Source organism: Geotrypetes seraphini, chromosome 16 (assembly GCF_902459505.1).
Source record: "Geotrypetes seraphini chromosome 16, aGeoSer1.1, whole genome shotgun sequence".
In the NCBI taxonomy this organism is placed as follows: Eukaryota; Metazoa; Chordata; class Amphibia; order Gymnophiona; family Dermophiidae; genus Geotrypetes; species Geotrypetes seraphini.
The window spans coordinates 30,094,532-30,121,990 of record NC_047099.1 but is presented as its reverse complement, the minus strand read 5'-3'; the positions used below and the strand labels follow the sequence as shown (position 1 = coordinate 30,121,990).

At 45.0% G+C, this 27,459-nt stretch overlaps 1 protein-coding gene across 1 annotated transcript; it reads left to right on the top strand.

The window, feature by feature from the left end:
- Positions 1-319: 319 nt before the first annotated feature.
- On the top strand, positions 320-19,115 carry PCOLCE (procollagen C-endopeptidase enhancer). Its single transcript, XM_033925596.1, has 9 exons — positions 320-501; positions 4,858-4,966; positions 11,384-11,642; positions 11,729-11,853; positions 13,506-13,642; positions 14,132-14,427; positions 15,224-15,304; positions 16,716-16,889; positions 18,070-19,115. Exons 1-9 carry the CDS (start codon positions 407-409, stop codon positions 18,198-18,200), a joined length of 1,407 nt encoding a protein of 468 aa, XP_033781487.1. The 5' UTR covers positions 320-406; the 3' UTR covers positions 18,201-19,115.
- The last annotated feature ends 8,344 nt before the right edge of the window (positions 19,116-27,459 follow it).

Here is a 27,459-nt window from a genome sequence, read left to right as displayed (position 1 = left end):
TTTACTGTATTGGCTTCATTCAAAGGTTTTAAAAAAAACCCCCCAAAAAACAACTTTGCCAGAAAGGAAAAGTCCCTTGAAGTCAGTAAAACTTTTCACATCAGCTCTCCTCATGATATGAAATTACCAGTGCTTCAGCATTTCCCTCTCATTTGTCCATCTTTTGTGGCCAGAGTGGCCCCCATTCAGTCAGAATTAGGATTACTGATCTGAAGACTTTTGTTTTGCAGGGGAGGGTGGTCACTTTAGGAATTCTTTTTCTCCCTTCTTTCTGTTTTGGCAAGGCTCTGTTCCCCCGCCTATCGTTTCTTCATCTGCTAGCGATTACGTGCCTGTGGTGGGACGGCTACTGGGGAGTCTGGGGCCAGCTTGTCCCATAGACGAAGGCAAGGAACGGGAAGGAAGGATGCAGCCAATCTCTCTCCTTTTCCTGGCAGTGTTGGCATGGGCAGCCATCCTGTGCAGGGGGCAGCAGGGAGCACCCCAGCCAAACATCACGAGGTAAAGTGGCCCTTGTAACTCTCAGAAATACAGCATTAAGCGCCTTTCTCCCCACTCACATTTCAGGAGGATTATCATCCATGAGTTGGCATAGGTGCATAGAAATGCAAGATTACCTGTGGGGATGGGTGTAAACTTGCCACTAAGAATATGTATGTGGGTTTCAGTACATGCTTCTGACATGTGCATGAATCAGTGTTTGCTTGCGTGTCTTTGTGGCAGTATCCATGACATCCTGTTTGTCTGTCTTGCCTGTTTAGATTGTAAGCTCTTTCGAGCAGGGACTGTTTTCTTCTTCTTTGTGACTCTGAACAGCGCTGCGTGTGTCTGGTAGCGCTATAAAAATAATTTGTAGTATCTGTATGTGTCGATGTATTTGTCTATAAAAGATGGTTGGGGGGTGAAGAATGGGACACCCGCGTGATAAGCTGCAGCTAAACTGAGAAATCTCCCAGAGATCAAAAATTGAGGGCAGACTGGAAATCATTCTATCATTACTGTCGGGGATGCTGTATGTCACTCCTTTTCATCTAAGTTACTATTTGTTAGCAAGCCACCGTCCTGTCTGTGATCAAGTTTCAAGTTTTATTTATATTTGATTAATCGCTTAATTAAAATTTTTTCTAAGCGAGTTACAATATATAAAAGTTGTTGTATATTTCTCTGTGTGCCTGCAACCCATCAGTGATTCATGGATTACCTCTATATTCTTGTGTCAAGACCCAGTACAATGTGTGTGTACACACCTCAGAAGCAGGGAGCTTCTCCCTCGCCAATGCACCGTAGGCTTACTTATAGGCAGAGCAGACAAATGCCTACAGGTAGCTGCCCCAGTGGGGTGACTGCTCTGTCTCTGTGCAGAACTGTTGACCGGGGCCTGCATGATGATCAAATATCAGACAGAGACTCCATCAAAACTTGTCAGAGCTTTGGAGAGGGACTCCCCGGCTGTGATAGGTAGGATCCAGACCTTCAGCTGCCTAAGGACAGCTGGGGATATATATCTGACATTGCCAATACACAGGGCAGTGTGCTTGTATACCACAGAGGCAGGAGGCTTCTCTCTCACTGACACATCATAGCCCACAGGGGGGGGGGGGTGTTGTCTCTGCATTCCACACATCTGGATAGTTTTCACATTGTTCAAGGACTTTTCGAACAAATCAGAACAGCCAACCACAGTCCAAATCCGTAGGTCTGACTCTTTTTGCAGACTCAGAGAATGATTACTTTAGCTTTCTTTGGACACAGTATCCGTTCCAAACATCTGGATTCATTTAAGTCAGATTTGCTGGCAGCAAAATGCAAGTGACGAGCCAAGACCATGCGCATTCCCTGAAGTTTTTCTCTTTCTTTTTTTTTCCACTTCTTAAAGAGGAACAGTATATGATGGTTCCCAGCAGTTGAAATGCAGACGCAGAGATGCCAAGGTTCGATCATTAAGAGTGTGTCACACTTTCTCACTCTCTTTGAACCCTATTCCTCACTCATCAGAGTTTTAGTACCAGTGTACTCATCTTGATCATTGGGAAACCTTAGAGAACATAAGAATGGCCTTACTGGGTCAGACCAATGGTCCCTCAAGCCCAGTAGCTTGTTCTCACGGTGGCCAATCCAGGTCACTAGTATCTGTCCAAAACCCGAAGAGTAGCAACATTCCATGCTACCGATCCAGGGTAAGCAGAGGCTTCCCCCATGTCTTAATAACAGACTATGGATTTTTCCTCCAGGAATTTGTCCAAACCTTTCTTAAAACCTGCTACATTATCCCCCTTTACCACAACCTCTAGCAATGCGTTCCAGAGCTTAACTATTCTCCGAGTGAAAAAATATTTCCTCCTATTGGTTTTAAAAGTATTTCCCTGTAGTTTCATCGAGTGTCCCCTAGCCTTTGTCATTTTTGACGGAGTGAAAAATCGATCCACTTGTACCCGTTCTGCTCCGCTCAGGATTTTGTAGGCTTCAATTATATCTCCCCTCAGCCTTCTCTTTTCCAAGCCAAAGAGCCCTAATCAAACACAAATCTGAGCACACATTTCTTCCACTGCTTCCCCTTGCTCAGTCCCCGTTTCCTTTTACTGCGAATACATTTCCTCTGAAATCAAAGGGTTCATACTTTTAATCTTTAGGTGGAAAGTAATTTTCGGGTCAAAAAATTGACCCAAATTGTTCCCCGCTTTATCTAAATTCTTTCAGAGGCTCCAAAGAAAAAGCCAATAGCATTTAATGCTGCCTTGATTAATTTGCAAAGCAATACTGCATTTAAATCATTCTCGATTTATACCCGGGAAGCACCGTCTGAATTTCTCACTCTTTGGTCTTCAATCTCACTCCTTGGCGTGATAAATCTCAGTCTTTGGGATGGTTCACCCTTAACATCTTAGGCCTAGATTCACTAAACTCACCTTTCCGATCCAATCCGATCCGTGAGCGACCCATGGCCGAGTCTTCCCGGATGACCGATTCACTACGAGTCATCATGCAAATTAATTTGATCAGGGGCACTCCCCACAGCGACCCCACGGATTGCTGCAGAGTGATCCTGACGGATGCACAGACCATCTTCTCCGCACAAGTGAGGTCAAAACAAGGGGGGGACACTTTAATGGAACACAACATGCTTTAGCCAGAACTATGTGCAGCCAGGAACAGAACACATTTTTAACCCGTGGGTTAAAACCATGGGCTCGCACTGCAGGGACAGGGTGGCAGAGAGCAGGAGAGTCGGCAGAGCTTGCCTTGTGCTTTTTCTACAAGGGAAATGTGTTTAAATTGGTTTTATTTTTGTTTTGATACTGGGATTTCAGGGCGGCAGAGAGCAGGACAGTCGGCAAGGACATGAGCGACTGGTCCTCAGCAGTTGCTTCTTTTTGATCGGCCAGCCCAATCGGTGTTCCTTCGTTGGTTTGCTGAATCGATGCCTTCCTACTTTGCATGCCATTTCCCCTCATTTGCATGTGCGGCTCGGATCGGCCAGAAGATTATTGAATCCGAGAAGGCTCGCAAACTGGCCAGAGAAGGCTCGCAAAGCTTAGTGAATCTAGTGTTTACACATGTGATAGTACAGAATTCCAGTAGGTGGCAGCAGTGCAATGTTCTATAAGGTTGGTCCTAAGTGGCTTAGCTTAGCATACAAGTACAATTTACAGCATCCTGTGTGGAGAGTGTGGCACAGTAATTAAAGCTACAGCCTCAGCACCCTGTGGCTGTGGGTTCAAACCCATACTACTCCTTGTGACCCTGGGCAAGTCACTTAATCCCCCCATTGCCCCAGGTACATTAGATAGATTGTGAGTCCACTGGGACAGACAGGAAAAAATACTTGAGTACCTGATAAACTCACGTAAGCCATTCTGAGCTCTCTTGGGAGAACAGTATAGAAAATTGAATAAATAAATAGTGTGACAAGTTTCAGCCTCTGATAACCAGAGCTGGTATTGTGACATCATAATGCCTCATTCCACCAATGCCTAAGAGGCAACCTCATCAGTGATGTCACAATGGCTTCATTGCCCTATACTTGGCTCACTTCTACTACATTTTGATTTCTAGAGTGGCGCAGTGGTTAAAGCTACAGCCTCAGCACCCTGGGGTTGTGGGTTCAAACCCACGCTGCTCCTTGTGACCCTGGGCAAGTCACTTAATCCCCCCATTGCCCCAGGTAATTTAGATAGGTTGTGAGCCCACCAGGCAGACAGGGAAAAATTATAAATTCATGTAAAACTGTTCTCAGCTCCCTGGGGAGAACGGCATAGAAAATTGAACAAATAAATAGTGTGACAAGTTTCAGCCTCTGATAACCAGAGCTGGTATTGTGACATCATAAGGCCTCGTTCCACCAATGGTAGGGTTACCAGACATCTGGATTTTCCCGGACATGTCCGGGGGTCTGGATGGCTTTTCAAAACCCAGCACTTTTGTGGGGGCGGGGCTTGGGGGGAGAATAGGATGTGGCTGGAGGCACAACTGGGTGGGGCTGGAGACAGAACAGGGTGGGGTCCTATGTCTGGGGATTCTGTACTGATGGGATATGTGGGATAACTTTATAAAATGTCCTTTATGTACTCAAAATTACCCCCTAGGGCAGGGGTGTCCAATGTCGGTCCTCGAGGGCCGCAGTCCAGTCGGGTTTTCAGGATTTCCCCAATGAATATGCATGAGATCTATTAGCATACAATGAAAGCAGTGCATGCAAATAGACCTCATGTATATTCATTGGGGAAATCCTGAAAATCCGACTGGACTGCGGCCCTCGAGGACCGACATTGGACACCCCTGCCCTAGGAGTTGAAGATGCTGGGGAGCTATGGTGAAAGGTATAACTTTCTTTTCTTGGTTTGTTGTTTTTTTTTGAAGGCCCGTGTTTCTGTGCGGAGGGGATCTAACGGCTGACTCTGGATACGTTGCTAGTGAAGGATTTCCAAATTTCTACCCTCACAATAAGAAATGCACCTGGACCATTACGGTATTGTGTTCCCCTCATTCTAATCCACTTTATTTTTCCATTCACAATTTTGATTTACCTAATGGCGGAGTATTTATTTATTTTAAAAATTTCGATACCTTTCTATTCCAAAACGGTTTACAATAAAATTACATGCATAAAATATTGAAAGAGGTCAGAACAGATAAAAACAAAAGCAGAAAGATTCAATCTTTGCAATAGGTCAAATGCTCAAAGAAATGCATCAATGAATAATTGCATTTTCAGCAATTTCCTGAATGAACTCCTATCCCCACATTTCCGAATTTGACCAACAAGGCCATTCCACAGTTTTACTCCTGCACATGAAAAGGTCACGGCCCAAGAGGTTCCCCAAATAGACTTCACTTGACCAAGAGGTTTGACAAGATGAAAATGGGCTTAACAAATATATTTTAAAAAGGAACTAACTGGATAGTAGGTAACAAAATACCAGCTAGTGTTCAATAATACCAAAATGCTCAAGTATACTTAATGTTACACAGAAACAACTTTCAGTACTCACACGTTACAGTTAACAGTTCATGGTGTAAACCTTCACACAACCAATACTCTTAGTCAGACTAACACAGTGGTCTCAAACTCACGGCCCAGGGGCCACATGCAGCCCGCCACGTACTATTTTGAGGCCCTCGGTATGTTTATCATAATCACAAAAGTTAAATAAAACAGTTTCTTGATCATATTTCTCTTTAGCTGTAAACGACAATATTATTATTAAGACTTAGCCAAAAGGAAAGATTTATAAACTAGAAAGTGTTTTACCTCATGCGAAATTGTCATTTCTTTAATAAGCCATTAACTATAGTCTTCCACTTCAGGTGATTGAGGCCAGCAGCGTGCCTGATTTTAAGGCCAAATGGGATAGACACGTGGGATCTATTCACAGAGAAAGGTAGGGGAGGGTCATTGGGGTGGGCAGACTAGATGGGCCGTGGCCCTTATCTGCCGTCTATTTCTATGTTTCTATTGTTTCTGAGGCCCTCCAAGTACCTACAAATCCAAAATGTGGCCCTGCAAAGGGTTGGAGTTTGAGACCACTGGGCTAACAGAACTCTACTTATACTTTGAAGAGCAGATGAGGTATGAGACTATATTATTCTGTGTACACATGGTATGGCAGAGTTGGTACTTATTTTCATGAGCTCGTCGTTCTCTTGCATTGATTACCTTTGGTGGATGGCCTCTGTCCTGTCTCTTCCAGATGTTGGTGGTCAGCTCCTCAGTGCAGGGATCTACGACTCTAACTCAACAAACTCAAAAAAGGACTCCCTTCCTTCTGTGTGCTCCGATGGGGGGTTTTGTTGGGAAACCCTCCCACTTTACTTAATAGACATCGCGCCGGCGTTATGGGGGGTTTGGGGAGTTGTAACCCTCCACATTTTACTGTAAACTTAACTTTTTCCCTAAAAACAGGGAAAAAGTAAAGTTTTCAGTAAAATGTGGGGGGTTACAACCCTCCAAACCCCCTGTCGGAGCCCTAAAAACAGTAAGTTTAAGCAGCACGCGCCTCCGCGCTGCGCTCAATTGTCTGGGCGCGCCTTTGTCCCGTCGCGCTTTTGACCTGACACCATAAATATTAGCTGTTTCACTAAACCAAGCTCACAATCAGCTTGAGAGTGATTATGTTTAACTGTTAACATCCTTTAAAGTGTTATCGTGTAGGATTATGGCGTTGTGCAACAGTTCTAGATGTTTCTCCCATAGGTGGTATTGCAAAAATGGCTTGTAATACTGTGCATTCACAGTGTGTCCCTCACGAATTGCATAACACATAAGACAACCTGAGAGACTATTTTAAAGGATGTTAACAGTTAAATAGTTTGTACTTGTCATGCTTTTTTGCTTCTTCCCTACCAAAGACCACGGTGTCAGGTCAAAAGAGCGCCGGAAAAGTTAAATTTACAGTAAAATGTGGAGGGTTACAACCCCCCAAACCCCCCACAACGCCAGCGCGATCTCTATTAAGTAAACTGGGGGGGCTCCCCAACAAAACCCCCCGTCGGAGCCCCTAAAAACTGTAATTTTCTTTGGCGCGCGCCTCCGTCTTGCGCTCAGTTGTTGGTGCGCGCCTTTGACTTTTGCGAGATTGTCTATGAACTGACCATGGTGTCAGGTAAAAAGCGCGCCGGGACAAAGGCACGCCCAGACAATTGAGCGCAGCGCGGAAGCGCGCACTGCAGAAAATTACTGTTTTTACAGCTCTGACGGGGGGCTGTGGGGGGGGAACCCCCCACTTTACTTAATAGAGATCGCGCTGCGTTGTGGGGGGGTGGGGGGGGTTGTAAACCCCCACATTTTACTGAAAACTTCACTTTTTCCCTGTTTTTAGGGAAAAAGTTAAGTTTACAGTAAAATGTGGAGGGTTACAACCCCCCAAACCCCCCACAACGCCGGCGCAATCTCTATTAAGTAAACTGGGGGGGCTCCCCAACAAAACCCCCCGTCGGAGCCCCTAAAAACTGTAATTTTCTTTGGCGCGCGCCTCCGTCTTGCGCTCAGTTGTTGGTGTGCGCCTTTGACTTTCGCGAGATTGTCTATGAACCGACCACGGTGTCAGGTCAAAAGCGCGCCAGGACAAAGGCGCGCCCAGACAATTGAGCGCAGCGCGGAAGCGCGCACTGTAGAAAATTACTGTTTTTACGGCTCTGACGGGGGGCTGTGGGGGGGGAACCCCCCCACTTTACTTAATAGAGATCGCGCTGCGTTGTGGGAGGGGTGTGAGGGGTTGTAAACCCCCACATTTTACTGAAAACTTCACTTTTTCCCTGTTTTTAGGGAAAAAGTTAAGTTTACAGTAAAATGTGGAGGGTTACAACCCCCCAAACCCCCTACAACGCCGGCGCAATCTCTATTAAGTAAACTGGGGGGGCTCCCCAACAAAACCCCCCGTCGGAGCCCCTAAAAACCGTAATTTTCTTCGGTGTGCGCCTCCGTCTTGCGCTCAGTTGTCGGCGTGCGCCTTTGACTTTCGCGGGATTGTCTATGAACTAAAGACCACTGCAGTCATTGTTCATCTGGTGGCAACATTAAGAAGCACATATCACACACTTTCAAACGTTTATATTAGATTTCCAGAGTTGGCGCATTTTCCTAGGATAAGCAGCATGAAATCCGTTTTACCACTTGGAATCTTGCCAGGGACTTGGGACCTGGGTTGCCAACTGTTGGAAACAGGATACTGGACTTGATGGACCTTCAGTCTGTCCTAGTACAGCAATTCCTATGTTCTTATGTGAGACAAGTGTAGGACGGTTCTTAGACAGTGGAGCGCAAGACGTCAGCGCACCGACAATTCGGCGCAAGACAGAAGCGCACGGGGGAAACAGTAATTTTTAAAGAGCTCCGACGGGGGGTTTGGGGTGGCAACCCCCTCACTTTATTGGTTAGTGTTCGCGCTGCTGTTGGAGGGGGGTTCGGGGGGTTGGAAACCTCCATAATAGCGAAAATGGAATTTTTTTGATTTTGGGGGGGGAAAAGTTCAGTTTTCTCTATAATGTGGGGGATTTCACCCCCCCCACCCCCCACCCCCGCAACGGAAGCACGAACACTAACCAATAAAGTGGGGGAGTTGCCATCCCAAACCCCCAGTCGGAGCTCTTTAAAAATTATTTTTTCCCCCGCGCGCTTCTGTCTTCCGCCGAATTGTCGGCGCTGGATTGTCGGCGCGGTGGTGTCTGGTGCGCGATTATCCCGTCACCGTGTAGGACAATCAAGCCATTGTGACATCACTGATGGCTCTTAGACATTGGTGGAATGAGGCTTTATGACATCACAATCTGAGCACTGGAATGTTGCTACTCTTTGGGCTTCTGCCTGGTACTTGGGACCTGAGCTGGCCACTGTTCGGTCTGTCCCAGTATGGCAAATGTTCTTAGGAGAGAAAAAAATAGTTGTCATCGCAAATGAATCAGTAAGACTGAAAAGGGACTAGTTTATTCAAGGGGCACACACTGTAATAACACTGAAAAAAAAAAAGGTACCAGTTTACTAAAGGCCTGGCAAGGAGCAGATTGTAGGCGTCCCATAAGACTGGAGCACTCTAGATTCTGCATGGCTTCCGATATCTTGATTTCTCAGCCAAAGCCAGGTTGTTTTGGCGCTTTCCTCTCTCCCTCAAGTAAACAGAGAAGCAACCACTGCAGACACTTGCAATTAGAGGATTTAAAAGGGCCGAGTCTGTAATTTTCCTGAACTTAAGCCATGCGGGAGAAGGCTCAAGCTATAAACAGTGGCAGTGAGCAGGATGGCAACATGTTCTCTGGTCTATGGTGGGATCGGAAGAAATTGGAAAAGGGTTCATCTCTCAGTGACCCCCCTCTGTATAAGTTAATCATCCCTCTTCTCTCAGCAACACCTATTCCTGAGAAAGCCCCTTTGCTTCTCGGTGAAAGCTTCATGATGAAGATGAGCACCTCCTTCATACCTCCCAGCTGCTCTCTTTTCTTACTGGCATCTCTTCATTGGCCCCACCCAAAACTTCTCATCTCGCATTGACACCCCTCATCGGTCTTTACTCCCTTCATCTCTCTGTGAACCTCTCAAAAGAGTGAAATGGTGTTGGAAATAATTTGAAACACTTTTAAAGCATTCTAGCTTGCAGTTTGTTTGAAAGGCCCTGCACGGCATCCCTCTGTAACCTGAAATAGCAAATAGCTGCCTGGATACCTTCCATCAACTTTCTCTTTCCTTGTGTCCTTATGTCCTGCTCTCGACAGGTCTCTGAATGGTTTGATTGTGCCCTTTATTGTTTTTTTGAAGAAATCTGACTCTTCACTCTCATTGACATGCCAAATAAAATAGTATCATACATTAAAGCCACCGGATTTTCTGATAACCTATTTATTTGGCCCCATATTGATTTCCAAAAAGCCAAAATAAATGGACAATAGAATAGCAGATGATCTAAAGTCCCAGCTTCGAGATGACAATGCCAACATCTATTAGACTTAGAGCGATCTAATTTTTGTAAACGAACAGGGGTCCAAAATGCTCTATGTAACAGAAAAAAACAAGTTTGTCTCATAGATGCAGATACTGTACATCTCATCCTCCAAGACCAAATTCGTGGCCATTGAGATGCAGTAATTTGATGCTTAATACTCCAAATGTCCCGAAGACCAGTTTTTGGTTTTTTATTCATAAATCCAGATATCAATTTATACCACTGTGCGGCCTGGTGTCCCAAGAAGTCCACCTGAAAGCATAAGAACTCCAAACAATATTGACGGATTAGCGGTATATAAGAAATAAATTACATTACATTACATTACATTATTAAGATTTTTCCATTCAGGGAACCCCGCCTGAATCGCCTGCTTCAGTTGCAACCATCTAAAACTCTGTGATTTATTAAGACCAAATTTATGTTGCAACTGTGAAAAGTCAAGCAGCTTACCATTAGATATAACATCCTCTAAAGCAGTGATTCCCAACCCTGTTCTGGAGGAACACCAGGCCAATCAGGTTTTCAGGCTAGCCCTAATGAATATGCATGAGAGAGATTTGCATATGATGGAAGTGATAAGCATGCAAATTTGCTTCATGCATATTCATTAGGGCTAGCCTGAAAACCCAATTGGCCTGGTGTTCCTCCAGAACAGGGTTGGGAACCACTGCTCTAAAGTACATATACCTGCCATTACCCAATACTTCCAGATGATCTTAAATCCGCCAATTTGAATCTTGGAGTTAAGCCATATAGTTTTATTTGTTGATTTATGTATTGGAATAGGTGTTAGGTTATTCACATATCTTAAGGTTTTCCATGTATCTACTAATATTATAATATTTCTTTATATATCCTAGGCATTTTGATACTAAGAACATTGTTTAGTCGCAGAGGAAACATGAGTCACCATTCCAACCATATCCAATCTGGAATATTTTCAGTGGGTTCTTGGAGGACCCAATACATATCTTGGTGCATAATATAGGATTGATGGTACCTATAAAAATTGGGAAAATTTACCCCTCTCTCCACAATTGGTCTTTGTAAAGACACTAAAGCAATTCTAGCAATTTTATCCAGCCAAATAAATTTTGTAAGAATACTATTTAACTTTTTGTAGAAAGACCCTTTTAAAAAACTGGTATCATACCCATTTGGTATCAAACCACAGGCAAGATCATCATTTTAACAGTTTGTACTCTCCCCCACCAAGATAAATGTAAAGGATTCCATTGCTCAAGTTTTCTTACCTATCATCTACTGGAGTAAGAGAAATACTGGAGAGTGGGCATCTGCATGGGCCCTTATACAGAACAGAGTTAGCAAACTGGTTATTTTCTGTTGCCATTGCCTAGTAAGCAAGCATGAACCCACACCTCTGGACTGGTCTAGCAGAATGATTAGGAATTATTTAATTTGATTTGTTAAATGTGTTTCCTCATCCTCAGGTGCCGGAGGGACAAATTGTGATGCTGTCTTTTCGTGTCTTTGACATGGAGCCAGATTCCGCATGTCGCTATGACTTCCTGGATGTATATAATGGGCACTCAGTAGCCATGCAACGTCTGGGGCACTTCTGTGGCACCTTTCGGCCTGGTGCTCTTCTCTCAACCAGCAACAAGATGATGCTAGAGATGAACTCAGATGAGGCTACTAATGGCAGGGGCTTCTTGGCATGGTACATGGCTGGTATCCCACATGTGAATGGTAAGCAAAGTCAATTTTTGTGTCATGTGGATATGTAGACTTTGGAGCTGTGCTTTTAATTCTCAGGATCCTCTTTCCTTCTGCAGACCATCAGTTCTGCGGCGGGAAGTTAGAGAAACCTCAGGGAAGCCTGAAGACCCCCAACTGGCCAGACAGTGACTATCCAGCGGGTATCAGCTGCTCCTGGCATATAATTGCTCCACAAGACCAAGTAAGAAGGAGAAGGGGAGGTGAAAAATTTATGGCAAAGCATCTCTGCCTCACCCCCAGAAAATGATCATTCCATCAAGATGGAAGCATGATCTCTTCTGGGGAGTCCAAATTCTGGAAGTACAATGCTTCTTCCCAGCTTAACCAGAGAATTCATGATGGCCCTATGGTATCGGTAGGCACTTAAACTTTGCTGTTTTTTGCCATTTTTAATGGTGTTTCACAATTAACTTAGGCACTGAAAAAGCGCTGGTTTTAGAATTTCTTCCTAAATGTTCAATGCTAATTTCTAGTGATCTGGTGACCAGAGCTTATGAGTCTTGGCCAGTATTCAGCTGAGACCTGCATAAGACACTTCTGTGGGCCCCAGCTGTGGGCCCCATCTGCTAGGACCCACCTAAGGCATGTAAGTGTCCTCTGCTTCTCCAATTCATCCCTTCCTCCTCTTCAATGCTGATCCCCGTCTCTGATATCAAGAAAGGCCAACTAAACCCACCTCAAATCCCCTCCCCCTCCCCCCAAACCTCCATGTTGAGTTCTGGTTTTCTAGCGAGATCTTAAGGGCAGAAATGATGCCTACTCTCTCCTGTGCACCACAGCTTCCTTTACAAAATGGGTGCCACAATCTCTAGCAGTAATCTTGCTGTATTAGTGAGTACCACAAGATTGCTGCCAGAGGTTATGGCAGCCATTTTGTTAAAAGAGATGTAAAAAGCTGTTTACGTGGTATATAAAGTTTTTACTAAACATATCTCGAGAAACTATACCATATTCCTCAGCTTGGTCATCAAAGGAAAGCATTGTGCCCTCCACCCAGACTTGATTAAGTGTACACAAAGAAAGTTTAGCCCAATAAATAAAAGTCCTATAATATTGGTTAGGGAGGAAGTCAGGCAAAAAAGAAATCGCAGAGAGGATGAAATACCTTCCATCTGGGAACAACTTAGCTTGCTGTTTGAGCCAAGTGGCCAACGGTACTCTCGTAAGAATATCAAGGTCCGGCAAAAGCTAACATAGTCTATCAAGGGGAAGCCATGGCAAAGCCCACAGAGGGATACTTTCCACCATCTGCTGTTCCTTGCAAAGCCAAGGATTGGACACACCCTTTACCTACTCTTCTATTATATGAAGTTTAGAAACCTTATGATACAAAGCAAAATGTGGGATTCCGATACCACCCCCTAAGTCTGGGTTGATACAGAACAGACAAAAGGATAACTGCACCTTGTCACCAGGAACGGGACAGTTCAGACTGCTCTTCCATACTGTTGAACACCCTGATCAGAAGAGCGCCGGAGCAGTTCCTGCCGCTGCCGGCGCTAAAACAATCGTCTTATTTTTTTATTTCCTTGATATTTTCTTCTGTTTTGCTGAAGCAAGAGTTTTCTTGTAAAATATCTTTAAACAGCAATAAAGTACAACTTTACATACATAATAAAGCGTATTTATGTAAAGCGATGGCAAACAGCATGGTAAACGATAGCATGGCCAAACACTGTCTGCCAAAAATGGTAGAACATAGTTAACAGAGCATGGTAAAACTTGATTTTACTTGCTCTATGGACTTGCCAAGTTCACACGGTAGAGAGTACTTTTGAATTTTCATGGCCGTCTCTGATTCACAACCCGCTTATCACCACGCTCTCTCTCTAGATCATTCAGCTCTCTTTTGGGAAGTTTGATGTGGAAGAGGATACTTCCTGCCGTTATGATTATGTGGCAGTGTTCAATGGGGGTGAGACGGACAACACCCGGCGCATTGGAAAATTCTGTGGGGACGTTTCACCCAGGTGAGCCTGTTAAAGAACGCTCTTCCGGAGACTGTCATAGGGGAAAACACCCTCCAGGGATTCAAGACAAAGTTAGACAGGGTCCTGCTGAACAAGGATGTACGCTGGTAGGGCTAATCTCAGTTAGGGCGCTGATCTTTGACCAGAGGGCCGCCGCGTGAGCGGACTGCTGGGCATGATGGACCAGTGGTCTGACCCAGCAGCAGCAATTCTTATGTTATGTTCAGAGAGGACTATTGAGGAGGAATTCTGATGAGAACTAGATGGGAAGGTTTCCTCTAAGGCAGTGGTCTCAAACTTGCGGTGCGCCAGGTACTATTTTGAGGCCCTTGGTATGTTTATAATAATCACAAAAGAACTGGGCAGGGCCGGAGCCAGGCCGGAATGGGGTGGGGCCTGAGACGGAACAGGGCGGGGCCATATGGCCAGGCTTTTGTGGCCCGAAAAATGTTAGATGCATTGATTTGTTGATAATCTTTCTGTTTTCAGCACAATTTACTCAGATGCCAATGAACTCCTGGTCCAGTTTGTGTCAGATCTCAGCGTCACAGCTGATGGGTTCTCAGCCAGCTACACCATCATACCTGCAGTGGAGAAGCCCTCCATCACAAGATCTGAGGCCACAATTGCTACCGCCCAGGTGCCCAAGCCTGTCCCAGGAAAGAAGCCCAAGGCCACCATAAAGCCAACTACTCGACCCAAGCCCACTGACAGACCCAAGCCAACCAGAAATGAAAAAGCACCACAACCAAAAGTGCCCTCTTCTACCCCCACCAAAGCCCCAGGTACACCCAGCTAGTGACTACTGTAAGACCTGAGGGGCAGTGGCATAGCAAGGGGGTGCAGGGGAGGTGGTGTTCACATGGCCTGGGAGAGAGGGTTTCTAGTGGAGGGCATCTTCAGCTGGCATGCTTGGCACTCCCCTCCAGCTACACTGTTCGACGGACCTGAACCCAAAGTGGTCCACCTATGGCTACTCCACTAATTTGACAGGCAGGACACCTCGCCTTGGAAGATAAGCAGACAGGCAAAAAGGGGGAGAGTGTGGCGCAGTGGTTAAAGCGACAGCCTCAGCACCCTGGGGTTGTGGGTTCAAACCCACGCTGCTCCTTGTGACCCTGGGCAAGTCACTTAATCCCCCCATTGCCCCAGGTGCTTTAGATAGATTGTGAGCCCGCCGGGACAGACGGGGGAAAATACTTGAGTACCTGAATAAATTAATGTAAACCGTTCTGAGCTTCCCTAGGAGAACGGTATAGAACATTGAATAAATAGTGTGAACAGTTTCAGCCTCTGATAACCAGAGCTGGCATTGTGATGTCATAATGCCTCATTCCACCAATGCCTGAGAGCCAACCTCATCAGTGATGTCACAATGGCTTCATTGTCCTTTACTTGGCTCACTTTTACTACATTTTGGTTTCTAGAGTGGCTTTTTGCTTGTCTACTCCACTAACTTGTAATACTAGTGTCTCTAACAGATGCACTGGAGTGGGGAGTAAAGCCACATTTGACTCAGCCCAACCCTAAAGATTAGACCTGCGCAAACTGGGTTATTAACACTGTCTTCCTTGTCCATAGCCAAGCCTCCAGCCACACAGTGCCCACAGCGATGCCAGAAGAAGGGGACCCTGCAGAGCAACTTTTGCAGCAGTGAATTTGGTGAGAGCATGATCTGTCCCTTTCCCCCACATATAGGAGATACATAATAAAGACTACCAGTTGACTAATCAGATAAGCCTAGATGGCTGAAGCATCTGTTCCTTTCTGGGAAGTACCCTAGAGCTCAACAAGGTTTTCCCTGTTTGAACTCCTTTACGGGAGCTGACCCCGGAGGATCCTGGGAAGAAGAACCCAGATTTATCTGTCACAATGCAGTTCCATGCTGCAAATCTTTATTGGCCAAACTAAATCAGGGTTACTTGGCAGAGCCCCTTGACATGACATCTAGAAACTTATTGGTTCATGACATGATAGGGTTATCATACATCCGGGAAAACCCGGACCTGTTCTCTTTTTAGAGTACTGTTCGAGTGTCCGGATGGGTTATTTTTAGGGGGAAATCTGTCAGGGTTTAGCCAGCCTGCAAGCCCACCCAGTTTGGCAGGGATGGATCTCCCGACTCCCCCACTTACCTCTTCCCCGGCCACTGCAATTGAATTTCCAGCAGCTGGCTGTAATAATGAGGTAAGCTTGCTGCCACTGGCCTGCCCAAAAAGCCGCTTCTCTGCAGGTCCCACCTGCGTAGGGACAGGAAATTGCTACAGAGAGGCAGCTGCCCGAAGATTCAATTAGGGTGGCCAGGGAGGAGATAGGTGGGGGAGTCAGGAGCTGGAGAGAGAGGTCAATAGGGGAAGTTAGCAGCATCAGAGGTGGGAGGAGAGAGGGCTGAAAAAGCAGCTTTGAGGTTGAAGGAGGGAGGGATAAAAAAATCAAAATCAGGAGGGGAGGAGTGGGGGCTGGAGAAACAGCATGGGGGGAGGGTTGAAGAAGCATTATGGAAAGGGCTGGAGAAAAGAGCATGGAGTAGGGTAGTGTTGAATGGGAGGGGAGAGACAGAAACTGCAGGAGAGGAGATTGGAAAGAGAGAGGGACACCCTTGGGGGGGGGTAGGGAGAGGGAGAAAGAAGCACTAAAAGGTTACAGATGATAGGAAGAGGGACCAAGAAAGTAGGTGAAAGATGCATTTTACAGAGTATTGGTGGGGTCACGTGGCCTCATTTTTGTTTCAAGATAAGTACTGTTTTAGAAACGCTTTGAATATTATAGCTCATATGAAGAATTACAAAAATAATACCAACAGCAGTGGATTTGAGTAATGTTCATATGAGTTATGGAAGGAAGGGAACAATAAAGCGCACTGCATTAGCGATGACCTGGTGGAAGCACTGAGCACGTAACAGCTATTGGCATTAATTCAGTATTTATTTATTAATTTGGTAATAAATCCAGCATATAGCTACAAGGCATGTGTGGTAAATGAAATAGAATAAAGATATAAAAATGAAATTGAAAGAAAGCGGCATTAATAGAATAAGGAATCGGCTAATGTATTTTCTCCTTTTCCTGCCAGTGGTCACGGGCACAGTGAAGACACTTGCCAAGGTTGCAAATGACAATAGCCTCTATGCTACAGTTTCCATCATTAACTCCTACAAGGTGGGCAGCCTGAACGTCCAGCAGGCTGGGAAGACCATGAACATTAAGATTGTGCTGGTGTGCCCACGCTGTCCCATTCTTAAGAGAGGTACGAAATCAAACTTCCCCGACTTCAATATATTTATAAATGATCTAGAAACCGGGATGAAGTGCGAAATAATAAAATTCGCAGACGACACCAAACTATTTAGTGGTGCTCGGACTAAAGAGGGCTGCGACGAATTACAAAGGGACCTGAACAAACTAGGGGAGTGGGCGACGAGATGGCAGATGAAGTTCAATGTAGAGAAATGTAAAGTATTGCATGTAGGAAGCAGAAACCCAAGGTACAACTACACGATGGGAGGGGTGTTATTGAGTGAGAGTACCCAAGAAAGGGACTTGGGAATAATTGTGGACAAATCAATGAAGCCAACGGCACAGTGCGCAGCAGCCGCTAAGAGAGCGAATAGAATGCTAGGTATAATCAAGAGGGGTATTACAACCAGAATGAAAGAAGTTATCCTACCATTGTATCGGGCGATGGTGCATCCGCATCTGGACTGCGTCCAATATTGGTCGCCGTACCTTAAGAAGGATATGGCGATACTCGAGAGGGTTCAGAGGTGAGCGACACGTTTGATAAAGCAGGGGTGTCCAACCTTTTGGCTTCCCTGGGCCGCATTGGCTGAAAAAAATGTTTCTGGGGCCGCACAAACGTGCAAACGCTGCAGCAAGACAGAGGAGGGAGCCGGCAAGACGGTAAACACCCCAGAGCAGCAGAGGAAAACACTGCATTGCCCTCGACCGGAGCCGCACAAAATACTTCACAGGGCCGCATGTGGCCCTCGGGCCACAGGTTGGACACCCCTGCCTTAAAGTATTGTGTTCCATAGATTAGGACCCTCATATGAAAAGGCTCTCTTTCTAATTGATTGTAGTTCTATCTCTCTCAAGCCTGGGATTTCACATCGGTCAGGTTGAGATAACCTTAGAGCTCTATTAGGTTGATATCTGGCCAGTTGTGTCACAACAGAAGAAAGGTTGATAAGATAATCACATTAGGAATTATGTTTTTACAGCTCTATCAGTGCCGACTCCATTTCTAATGGTTTCCTCTCTAGTAGTTGTCAAGCTGGATAGGCATCCAACCTGACAACCAAACCTTTCACTGTGAAGTCTGGGATCGTGTTGGGTCAAATGAATCCTAATTTTCCCATGATCTTCCATGCTTGGTTTTAGTTTTCCAGTCTGACTCTGTTTTCTTCTCTGTCATCTCCCTATTGCAGGTGGCAGTTATATCTTCATGGGCCGGATAGACGAGACTGGTAGAGGCCAGTTACAACCTGAAAGCTTTGTGGTGCTCTACAAACCAGAGCAGCAGCAAGTTCTGACCAATCTCAGCAAAAGGAGCTGTTGAAGAGGATCAGAGTAGCCAAAGCCAGAGGAGCACACCACTCCCACCCCAAAAGACGTCAGGAGAACAGAGAAAAAGTTAAATCAGGACTAGGACATATGGGACTCCATAACTCCCAGTGGGTTGCTGCCACATTCTGAATACAGTTATAAGATTACCATAAGGTTCTGTGACTATGACATTAGGAATAGCATAAGCCACTTCTGATATTACCCCATGCATGCTTGAATTTGTAGTTCCTGCTTCTCTTAAAGACACAAGAATTCTACGTTATTTGAAGCTGCGTTTAAATCCTAACCCTACCAACGTATCTGTCTGCCATCCCCTCTAGTCCCGTACCACCCCTTCAGTCCCCTTTAATTCCCTACATGAGTACTAAGTTCAGACTGTCCTTTTTATCCTATGTTATTCTGCCTCATCAGGCCCCTCCTCTAGTTCCCTACACGAGCATTATGTTCTGATTCCCCCTTTTGTCCTGAGTGTCTGTCATAATTAGATTGTAAGCTTTTCTGAACATGGACCGTCTCATGCATGTCCAATGTACAGCGCTGCCTGCACCTGGTAGCGCTATAGAAAAAATAAATTGTTGTTGTTTACAGATGCAATGGGGTGGGAAGTAAATCCAGAACTGGACCAGCTTGTGTCCAGTGACTCAGCTATTGGCAAGCCTATCAGTAGCAGAGCCTAGGTGAGCAGGGGGTATACCACCTTTGGAGATCCAGCTTCAGATTCATCCCTACTGATAAAAAAAAGGAGCTTGCTCTTTCTGCTTTTCATCTAGCATTTTTCTTCTTGGTGGTGGCATCATGGGATGTTTCAAATACTCAAGTATCAGTTAAACACCCAGGAAACTCCAGCAAAATTATCCTAATTATGGAATTCTATTATTCATAATAAAAAAATATTTTTAAAATATTACTTTTTATTTTGTTGAAGGCTGCTAAAATCTGAAATTGTAGTTGTTCGCCGGGGGGGGGGGGGGGGGGAGGCAAGGGGGGGATGAGATGACATTTACCCCATGCTTCATGTTCCCTCACCATTTTATGGAACTAAGGTATTCATTTTTAAAGCATATGGATGTCTCAATATGGCTAAAAAAAAGATTCATCAGCCAAAAATGACCAAATTGCGCTTTTCAAAAGGCAGAATTTGGACATCCTACACTACAATTCATCTAAACAGCAAAGGGGCATAATATGGGTGTGTTATGGGACTGTGGAGGACCCAAATTTAGGACAGCCAATAACAATAATAAAACAGGAAGAAACATCCAAGTCATAAAAGAAGGGTGACCTAAGTTAGACCTGTTTCAATCACGTACAGTGCCTTAATTGAGTAGCTGATCAGTAGAAGAATTAAGGCATGACCCCCCTACTTAAACTCCAGTGGTTACTGTCTCCCTCTCTCAACATTGAAAGTGGCACGGGAAAGGGGAACAAGGCTCCCTGACAACATCAGGTATTATGGGTATTCGGAACACAGTAGGAAGCAGGTCTGAAGGGTAGCCGAGTAGACAGTGCACTCAGTGGCATAGCGAGGGTGAGAGGCACCCGGCGCAGTGGCACCCTTCTCCGCCCCTCTTCTCTGCCGCCCTCACCTCCAGACTGCTACTTTCCCACCCCCCTCCTGCCACATGCAAGCTGCTTCCCTTCCCTCGTACTGTAGGGTCATGAAATAGTTAACTGTTGTTTAAAATATTGCTCTGGCCTACATAACTGAAAACAGTGTATAATCTATTGACTGCATCTGCCTAAAATGTATGTCCCTACCTTACCACATTGTAAGCTGAATAGATAAGAGTTTGAGCCATGATGTACCCTGCCCTTCTGTACATTTAACTGCAAGAGTTAGATAGGTGTCCTGCTAGTGACCTGCTAGTGTGAGCTTAGAACCAATGAGTGTTAAGAAAAGTAACACGTGAAAAGCTTTTTCTAGAATTCAGTTGTATAGCCAGAAAAATGAATAAATATCTCTGTAACTTCCTGGTTTCGGCACTTCTGAGCCAGCTTGGAGCTCAGGGGTCCAGAATGCATGCTGTGAATAAAACTTGTACTTTCTTCACGCCTCTGACTTTGTGTGTCCAAGTGACCTTTCATTTGGCGCCCGAACAGGGACTTGAAGGTCTCTTGACCACTGGTTACTCGATTGGTCACTTGTTTCTGGTCCTACGGCTGATATGTCTGCTTAGCCGGCTGCCTTCCTTTTGGGGGGTTGGCAGACCTCAGGACGTTGGACCGCTTCAACTGACTTATCTAGTCTCAGTTTAAAGTACAAGAATCTGTATCTGTATCTGTATCTGTACCTGGAGTGGCCACTATCTGGTAAGTGGGGATTGATCATCCCTATCCTGTCTCTCGTCTCCTGCCTAGTAAGCCACGTGATCTGTCGCTGAAAAGTTGTGGGAAAGGGATTCTAGGAACTGTTATTTTCTGGTTGAGTAACTGAACTGAAATCTGTTGTGTTTTGTGTGTTTGAGAGTGTCTGAGACGTCCTTGAGGACGAAGCGAGTGTGGACCTGTTAGTACTGCGTTTCCCTAGTCCAGAGATGGGCGGGGCCAGGAATACAGGGAAGTGTTTTTGTCCTCCATTGCACAATGGGGGGATGTCTGTCTACCTGTGGGGATCCCTTGATATGTTAGCTAATTTTAAAAAAGGAATTTGTCTTTGATTATACTTAACAAATCAACCCTTATTTGTCTGTGCCAGTTAGAATGGCTGATATTTGGTGTGGGCTGGCCCCCTCTGGCTCCCTGGAAGAGGACATAACCCGTCAAGTTTTTATGCATTCGTTTGCTGTCGGTTCCTCTTCCAGTCAGCCTATTTTGCATTCCAATTGGAAAACCCTTCACCGTCCTTGCTTCAGACTTTGCCAAATTCTTCCCTTCATCTGATTCCCAAGACCTGCAGTATCCCGGGTTTTTTTATGAGTTCTGTCTGTTCAAATGTATCAGTGAAGTTTAAACTGTCAGTTGTTCACAGCATGAGAGGAGAGTACTTTTCCTTTTGTGCTGATAAGGGCCATGAAGTGTTTAGCACTTCAAATGCGGTTTCTCCTGAAACAGATAAGTAGTTTTAGATTTAAAGTTTTTGGCTATGTTATAAAATGTTTATATATATTTAGAAATGTATATAAATGAAAAATATGATTTCTGGAACTTATATTCCATGCTAAAAAGAAGTTCTTTGTCCAAATTTAGTAGTTATTTGTCTAAATTTAAAAATTCTGAAAAGGACTACATCTGTAATTTGATCTCTTTGATCTTTATGCACTTCTCTCTCTCCTTTGTGAAATTCTGTAGGAAGGGGGAGTAAGTCTCTACTGAGACCCATGTTGATTGTAAAAAAAAATAAAAAATGAACAATATTTAAACTTGTGAGTACAGTAAAACTTTGGTTTGGGAGCATAATTTGTTCCAGAAGTATGCTTGTATTCCAGGGCACTAGTGTACAAAAATATACATACTTGTATTGCAAGCCCTTGCTCGTTTGGAACAGTCACTGCATTCCTGCAGCGTCATATAGAGAGGAACCATTGGCTCAGTTGTAAAAATGTGATGCTTCTATACTGTATGTACGTGTATTGCAAGACGTTGCTGATATAGCAAGTTAAAATTTAATCATTGCTTGTCTTATAGAACACTTGCAAACCAAGTTATTTGCAATCCAAAGTTTTACTGTATATTCCAATCTTTGTTTTGTATTTCTGTATATAAAAATTGTAAGTTTACTTATAACAATGTAATTTTTAGGAATGCTTTTGTATTGAAGTAAATATTTTTGCCAGTCAGCTGATAGTGAAGGGACTGCTGCTTTAGAGAGCGCTTGTGTCAGACTACCCTGCTTAGTGGGTGGATCCAGAACTGCTTTTAGCTTAATTTTATAAGTCAGCTCTTTGGGGTAGGAACCTGATATAGAATAGGGATTGAGAACAATTCTTATGTGTTAGTACACATCTTAAGTTCAATTATTTTGTACCTTCTCTAATCTTTTGTAAACCACATAGCTCTTCACGGTATTGCGGTATATAAACTGTTATTATTATTATTTATCTGAGTCTTTCAGATAGTGGGTCTGCCTTTTAAATTTTCCTGTGGCCATATTTACATTGATTTCAAGTATGCCTTCCTCGTGTCACCTACCTTGGCTTTCAAATCTCCAAGGGTACCAGGTCCCTTCCTACACCGAGGTCTAGGCTGTCTGTAGTCTCCCTGTCCCTGATAACTGCAAGGCTCTGAGCACCTTTCTCAGTATTGCAGGATACTGTCCCATCTGGATCCCTGATTTCTCTACTATTGCTCGTCCTCTGTATGATTCCACCAAAGGCGCTGACTCAGCCCCTTTTGTCTGGACCCAACTTCAGGAGCGGTCTTTTCGCTGCCTCCAAAAACTTCTGACTCAGGCCCCTGCCTTCTGGCCCTTCTGCCCAAGAAGCTGAGCTTTATGCCCTCACTTTTGCCCTGCGCCACTCTGCCTCTCAGTCTTGCAATATATATATACTGAGTCCAAATATGCTTTCCTTAACTTGCATTCCCATAGGGCCATCTGGAAACATCGAGGTTCCATTATAGCCTCCGGCCGCCTGATCCATCATGCTCCCCTCATTCTTGACCTTCTTGAGGCTGTACAACTACCCTCACGTGTTTCTGTTATGCACTGCCATGCTTACAGATGCGTGATGGACCTTGTCTCTCGTGGCAATGCCCTTGCCGACCGCACAGCCCGAGCTGCCAGTCTCTGCCCCCTCTTTCGGCTCCTCTGTATACAATCATTCCTTTTCTGGATTCCCTTACACCCCAGTACGCTTCTCAGGAACAGACTTGGGCATGCATTATTTTGGGCCAGTCTGTCCTGAAAGGGGGGTGGATACAAAATGCGCCAATTCAAGTGCCAATCCAGACCCACACACTGATACTTCAAACGCAAGCACAACACCCTCTTAGTTATTCCTCAACACCTGGCCCTCACGATTGTCAAAAGATGCCATGATCTGGCACACTCTGGAGAACCCGCTATGAAAATTGACTCTCAAGAGACATTTCTTTATCAATCACCTTGATCAGCTAGTCTGGAATATGGTCCGACAGTGTGTTGTCGGTTCTAGAATAAAATTCCCAATCAGATGACTGCCACCTCTTGGATACCAACCTATTGGAACATATCCGATGCAGGTTCTGTCTGTAGATTTTACCCACATGCCCATTTCCCGTTCCCTCAGTCACTTCCTAGTCTTCACAGACACCCTGACTAGATGGGTCAAAGCCTTCCTTACTTGCACTGAACGCGCCAGAGACGTAACCAAACACCTCCTGAATAATTCCGTGCCTTGATCTCCTTGTTTTTATAGGCAGTGACAATGGCCCTGCTTTCATTGCCGATGTTGTCCAACAAATTGCTCAGGCCCTCCAAATTGAATAGAAATTATATGCTGCTTACTATCCTGAGAGCTCTGGTCAGGTCGAAAGAATAAACAGAACTCTTAAGACCCTTCTCACAAAATGAATTGAAGAAACTAATCTGTCCTGGCCTGTCCTGCTGCCTTCTGTTCTTTTTCAGATTAGATGCATCCCATCTAAGCCCCATTTGAGCTCATGTCCGGCCGGCCACCACCCATTGTGAACCCAGATCCTGGTTCCTTTGCTACTCTGGGATCAGATATCCTCCAGAGTCAGGTCCAGTCTTTAGCTAAAGCCCTTTAAGAGTTCCACAAATGGGTCCTGGAAAGGGCCCCACTATCGATAGCTACACAAGTCCATGGGTATGTCCCTGTAAATACAGTATGGCTAAAACTTGAAAGTCAGACCCCCTGAAACTTAGGTGGATAGGTCCTTTTACTGTAATAATTTCTTCTCTTACAGTTGTCAAGGTGTCCGGACATGAAACTTGGTTCCACTACAACACGGATCTTCAGCTGAAGCTTTCTAAGACCTCAAAAGTTCTGAATATTTACCACTGTACTTAGCAGGTGTTCTGAATATAATTCTTTATGTGTTTGAGTTTAATTGACTGCCTGTGGTTCACACTGCCTTTAGCAAGTGTCTTGAGTATAACTGTTTGAAGTTTTCTAGGTTGTGCCTGAAAGAAAAATGAGCTTCCTATGTTAGTATATATAGATATGATATTTGTGTTGCCCTCACTTATGTTTCTTTCTTCTGTATTTTGTACTTAACAAGTGCAGCCCCTTTGCCTGATGTTTGTTTGCATGAAGGAGTTAAGTACAGAAAGTGTCAAACATTTGAGGGTATTTTCTGTTTCCAACCTACTGGTGATGAAGTTTAAAAGTGGGCGGAAATCTGCATTTATAATGTTGAGGGTCCACTTATCAACTAGACTCTTATTGTAGACCCCACTCGCCCGGTGTCTTTGTATTGTGATACATGTGTGCTATTTGATGTTTCTCAAGGTCATGGTACTACCCCTAATTCAGTTTTGTGTGGCTCCCTAGATTGACAGCGTTATTATACCAAATGTGCTAAGTATATAGGTCTGTATAACCTGATGCCTTTAAGAACTGCCCCTATGAGGAAACCTTCACTAATGGTGGAGCCTGTCCTTTATGAGAAAGAATACCCCGTCTGCCTCCCTTACTATAGGTCCTAGCTCCGGCCCCTTGTGTACTACAGGCTACTGTAATCCCATGGTTTTCACTATCACTGACCCATATAACTGGAATGCCAATGTCCAAGTCCAGAAGGCCAGAGACTGCATGGCATTGTATATTGATGGTAAAAGGTGAGACTCAGGTACTGATGTATATGTCCGAATTGTATCCCGCTCATGTGCTCCTGTCTATCACTCTGTGGTGTTTCCCCAGTTTTATGAAATTATGAAAGTAGATACTAATATCCTGTAATCACTAGAAATCTGTTTATATAGTTTGCTGAAACTATAGGTCAGACTCTTAATGTTAGCAATTATTTTGTATGAGGAGGGACTGGTATGGGAGAACAGTGGCTATGGGAGGCAATGCAGCTGGACATGTTAAACCTGACTTCACAGACCCTCACTTTTACGTCAGATCCACGACCTTCACGATGGGCCTTGTGAACCTCCATTATTGCTTCCCACTGTCTTCAGCGTCCTTCAGACACTGCTTAATGAAACTTCCTATGAATGATAGTCAGCTCCTGATATTTGATATTGGCTCTGTGATCCGTTTGCCTACTCTTGGTTGCCTGCTTAATGGACTGGTACATGTGTGCTTTGCATGATTCGTCCCAGCTTCTTCCCGATGGTGAACACCTGGGAGCCCCTGTATTCAACACCAGAGGTCGCCAAAAGCGGTCTACTTCCACCAATTCCCTTAAAATAGGTGAATGGGGTGATGACTGGCCTGCAGAACGGATCATTGCTGCTTATGGACCTGCCACATGGGCCGAAGATGGCACCTGGGGCTATCGGACCCCAATCTATATGCTGAACTGCATTATTTGTCTACAAGCTATATTCAAACTGATAACTAATGAGACCACCTGAGCTTCGAATGCTAAAATGCACACTGCTATCTATCAGAACTGCCTAGCTCTAGACAGAAGGTAATGTCTGTGGTAAATTCAACCTCTCCAACTGCTGCCTTGAACTTGAGTAAAGTGATTGAGAACGATGTGGATCGTATCACCAAACTGGCTCATGTTCCTGACCGTGACCTTACTGCAGTTCTGGCGTGACCTTACTGCAGACTGGATCTCTGGTACCTTCAGCTCCTAGTTGCCCTCTGGTTCAGCATTGAAGATCATCTTGCTGGTTGCTGCCCTGTCTTCTCTGCTCCTTTGCTGCCTGCCCTGTATGGTCCCCATAGCCATAAAGCTGCTCCACTGAACTATGGACTCTGTTGTCAAACGTTCCACTGCTGCATTGGCCCTCTCCCAGTATCGTCCCTTACCCACTGGGGACCCCGACTTTCCTGACCCCTAACTTTATTTTGTCAGGCTTGGCTCCTTAGGTACGCCAGCCTGAAAGGGGGGAATGTAGGGTCATGAAATAGTTAACTGTTGTTTAAAATATTGCTCTGGCCTACATAACTGAAAACAGTGTATAATCTATTGACTGCATCTGCCTAAAATGTATGTCCCTACCTTACCACATTGTAAGCTGAATAGATAAGAGTTTGAGCCATGATGTACCCTGCCCTTCTGTACATTTAACTGCAAGAGTTAGATAGGTGTCCTGCTAGTGACCTGCTAGTGTGAGCTTAGAACCAATGAGTGTTAAGAAAAGTAACACGTGAAAAGCTTTTTCTAGAATTCAGTTGTATAGCCAGAAAAATGAATAAATATCTCTGTAACTTCCTGGTTTCGGCACTTCTGAGCCAGCTTGGAGCTCAGGGGTCCAGAATGCATGCTGTGAATAAAACTTGTACTTTCTTCACGCCTCTGACTTTGTGTGTCCAAGTGACCTTTCAGTACCTCTGTAACATTCCTGGCATGAGCAGCAACCCCCAAGCTGCTGCGCCAGCATCGGCTCTTCCTCTGATGTCACTTCCTAGGTGCGGGTCCAGGAAGTGACATCAGAGGATGAGCCGACACTGGCGCAAGCAGCAGGTTGAGGTTGCTGCTCGCACTGGGTACGTTAAAGAGGTACATGGGAAGGGGGCACGCAAGCAGTAGTGGGGTGGAGAGGCGAATGGGTGATGGTGCCCGGGGCAGACCCCCCCCCCTTACTACACCACTGAATGGCAGTAAAAGCCATGTGTCATTCTGTCCTCCTTTTTCTGGAGCCATATGGTAACCCTACTAGCTGAGACCACTTATTAGCGGTATATAAGAATTAAATTAAAATTAAATTAAATTTTGATGGCGAGGCCTGTCACCTCTCCAGCTTCCATCCTTGTTCTGTCTTGTATTTAGTACAGAGGGCTTAACAGTCAAGCCATTCACCCCCACTACCACTGCATAGGCATGACCGAAATAGCGGATGACGTACGTTACTACAACAACCAATCAGCTACGAACTACAGGGCTGAAGGCGGCCTTTAGTTAGATAGGCGGATGGGATATCCAATCAGCTAGTTCGGCCAATCTCTGCTAGCCGGGGGAGCGGAGCTGAGCACGAAGGGCTCTTTTTTTTTTTTTCTTTTCTCTTTTCAGGGGCCGTTGGGCGCTCTCATCAGGTAACGCGAAATCTCATCCCGCTGGCCCTTTTAAAGCCCTGCCCTGACGTCATCAAACACCCGCACTCTCATAGGCCGAGGAGAGAGCCAGTGAGCGCGTTCGCGATGACGTCAGCGCAGGGGGGCCGCTTGGCGATTGGTCGGCTAGAGAAGGGC

Coding starts and splice junctions, on each gene's coding strand:
- PCOLCE (XM_033925596.1), top strand. CDS start 407: ATGCAGCCAATCTCTCTCCTTTTCCTGGCAGTGTTGGCATGGGCAGCC. Junction 14,428..15,223: donor TACCCCCACCAAAGCCCCAG/GTACACCCAGCT, acceptor CCTTGTCCATAG/CCAAGCCTCCAGCCACACAG. Junction 16,890..18,069: donor CTGTCCCATTCTTAAGAGAG/GTACGAAATCAA, acceptor TCCCTATTGCAG/GTGGCAGTTATATCTTCATG.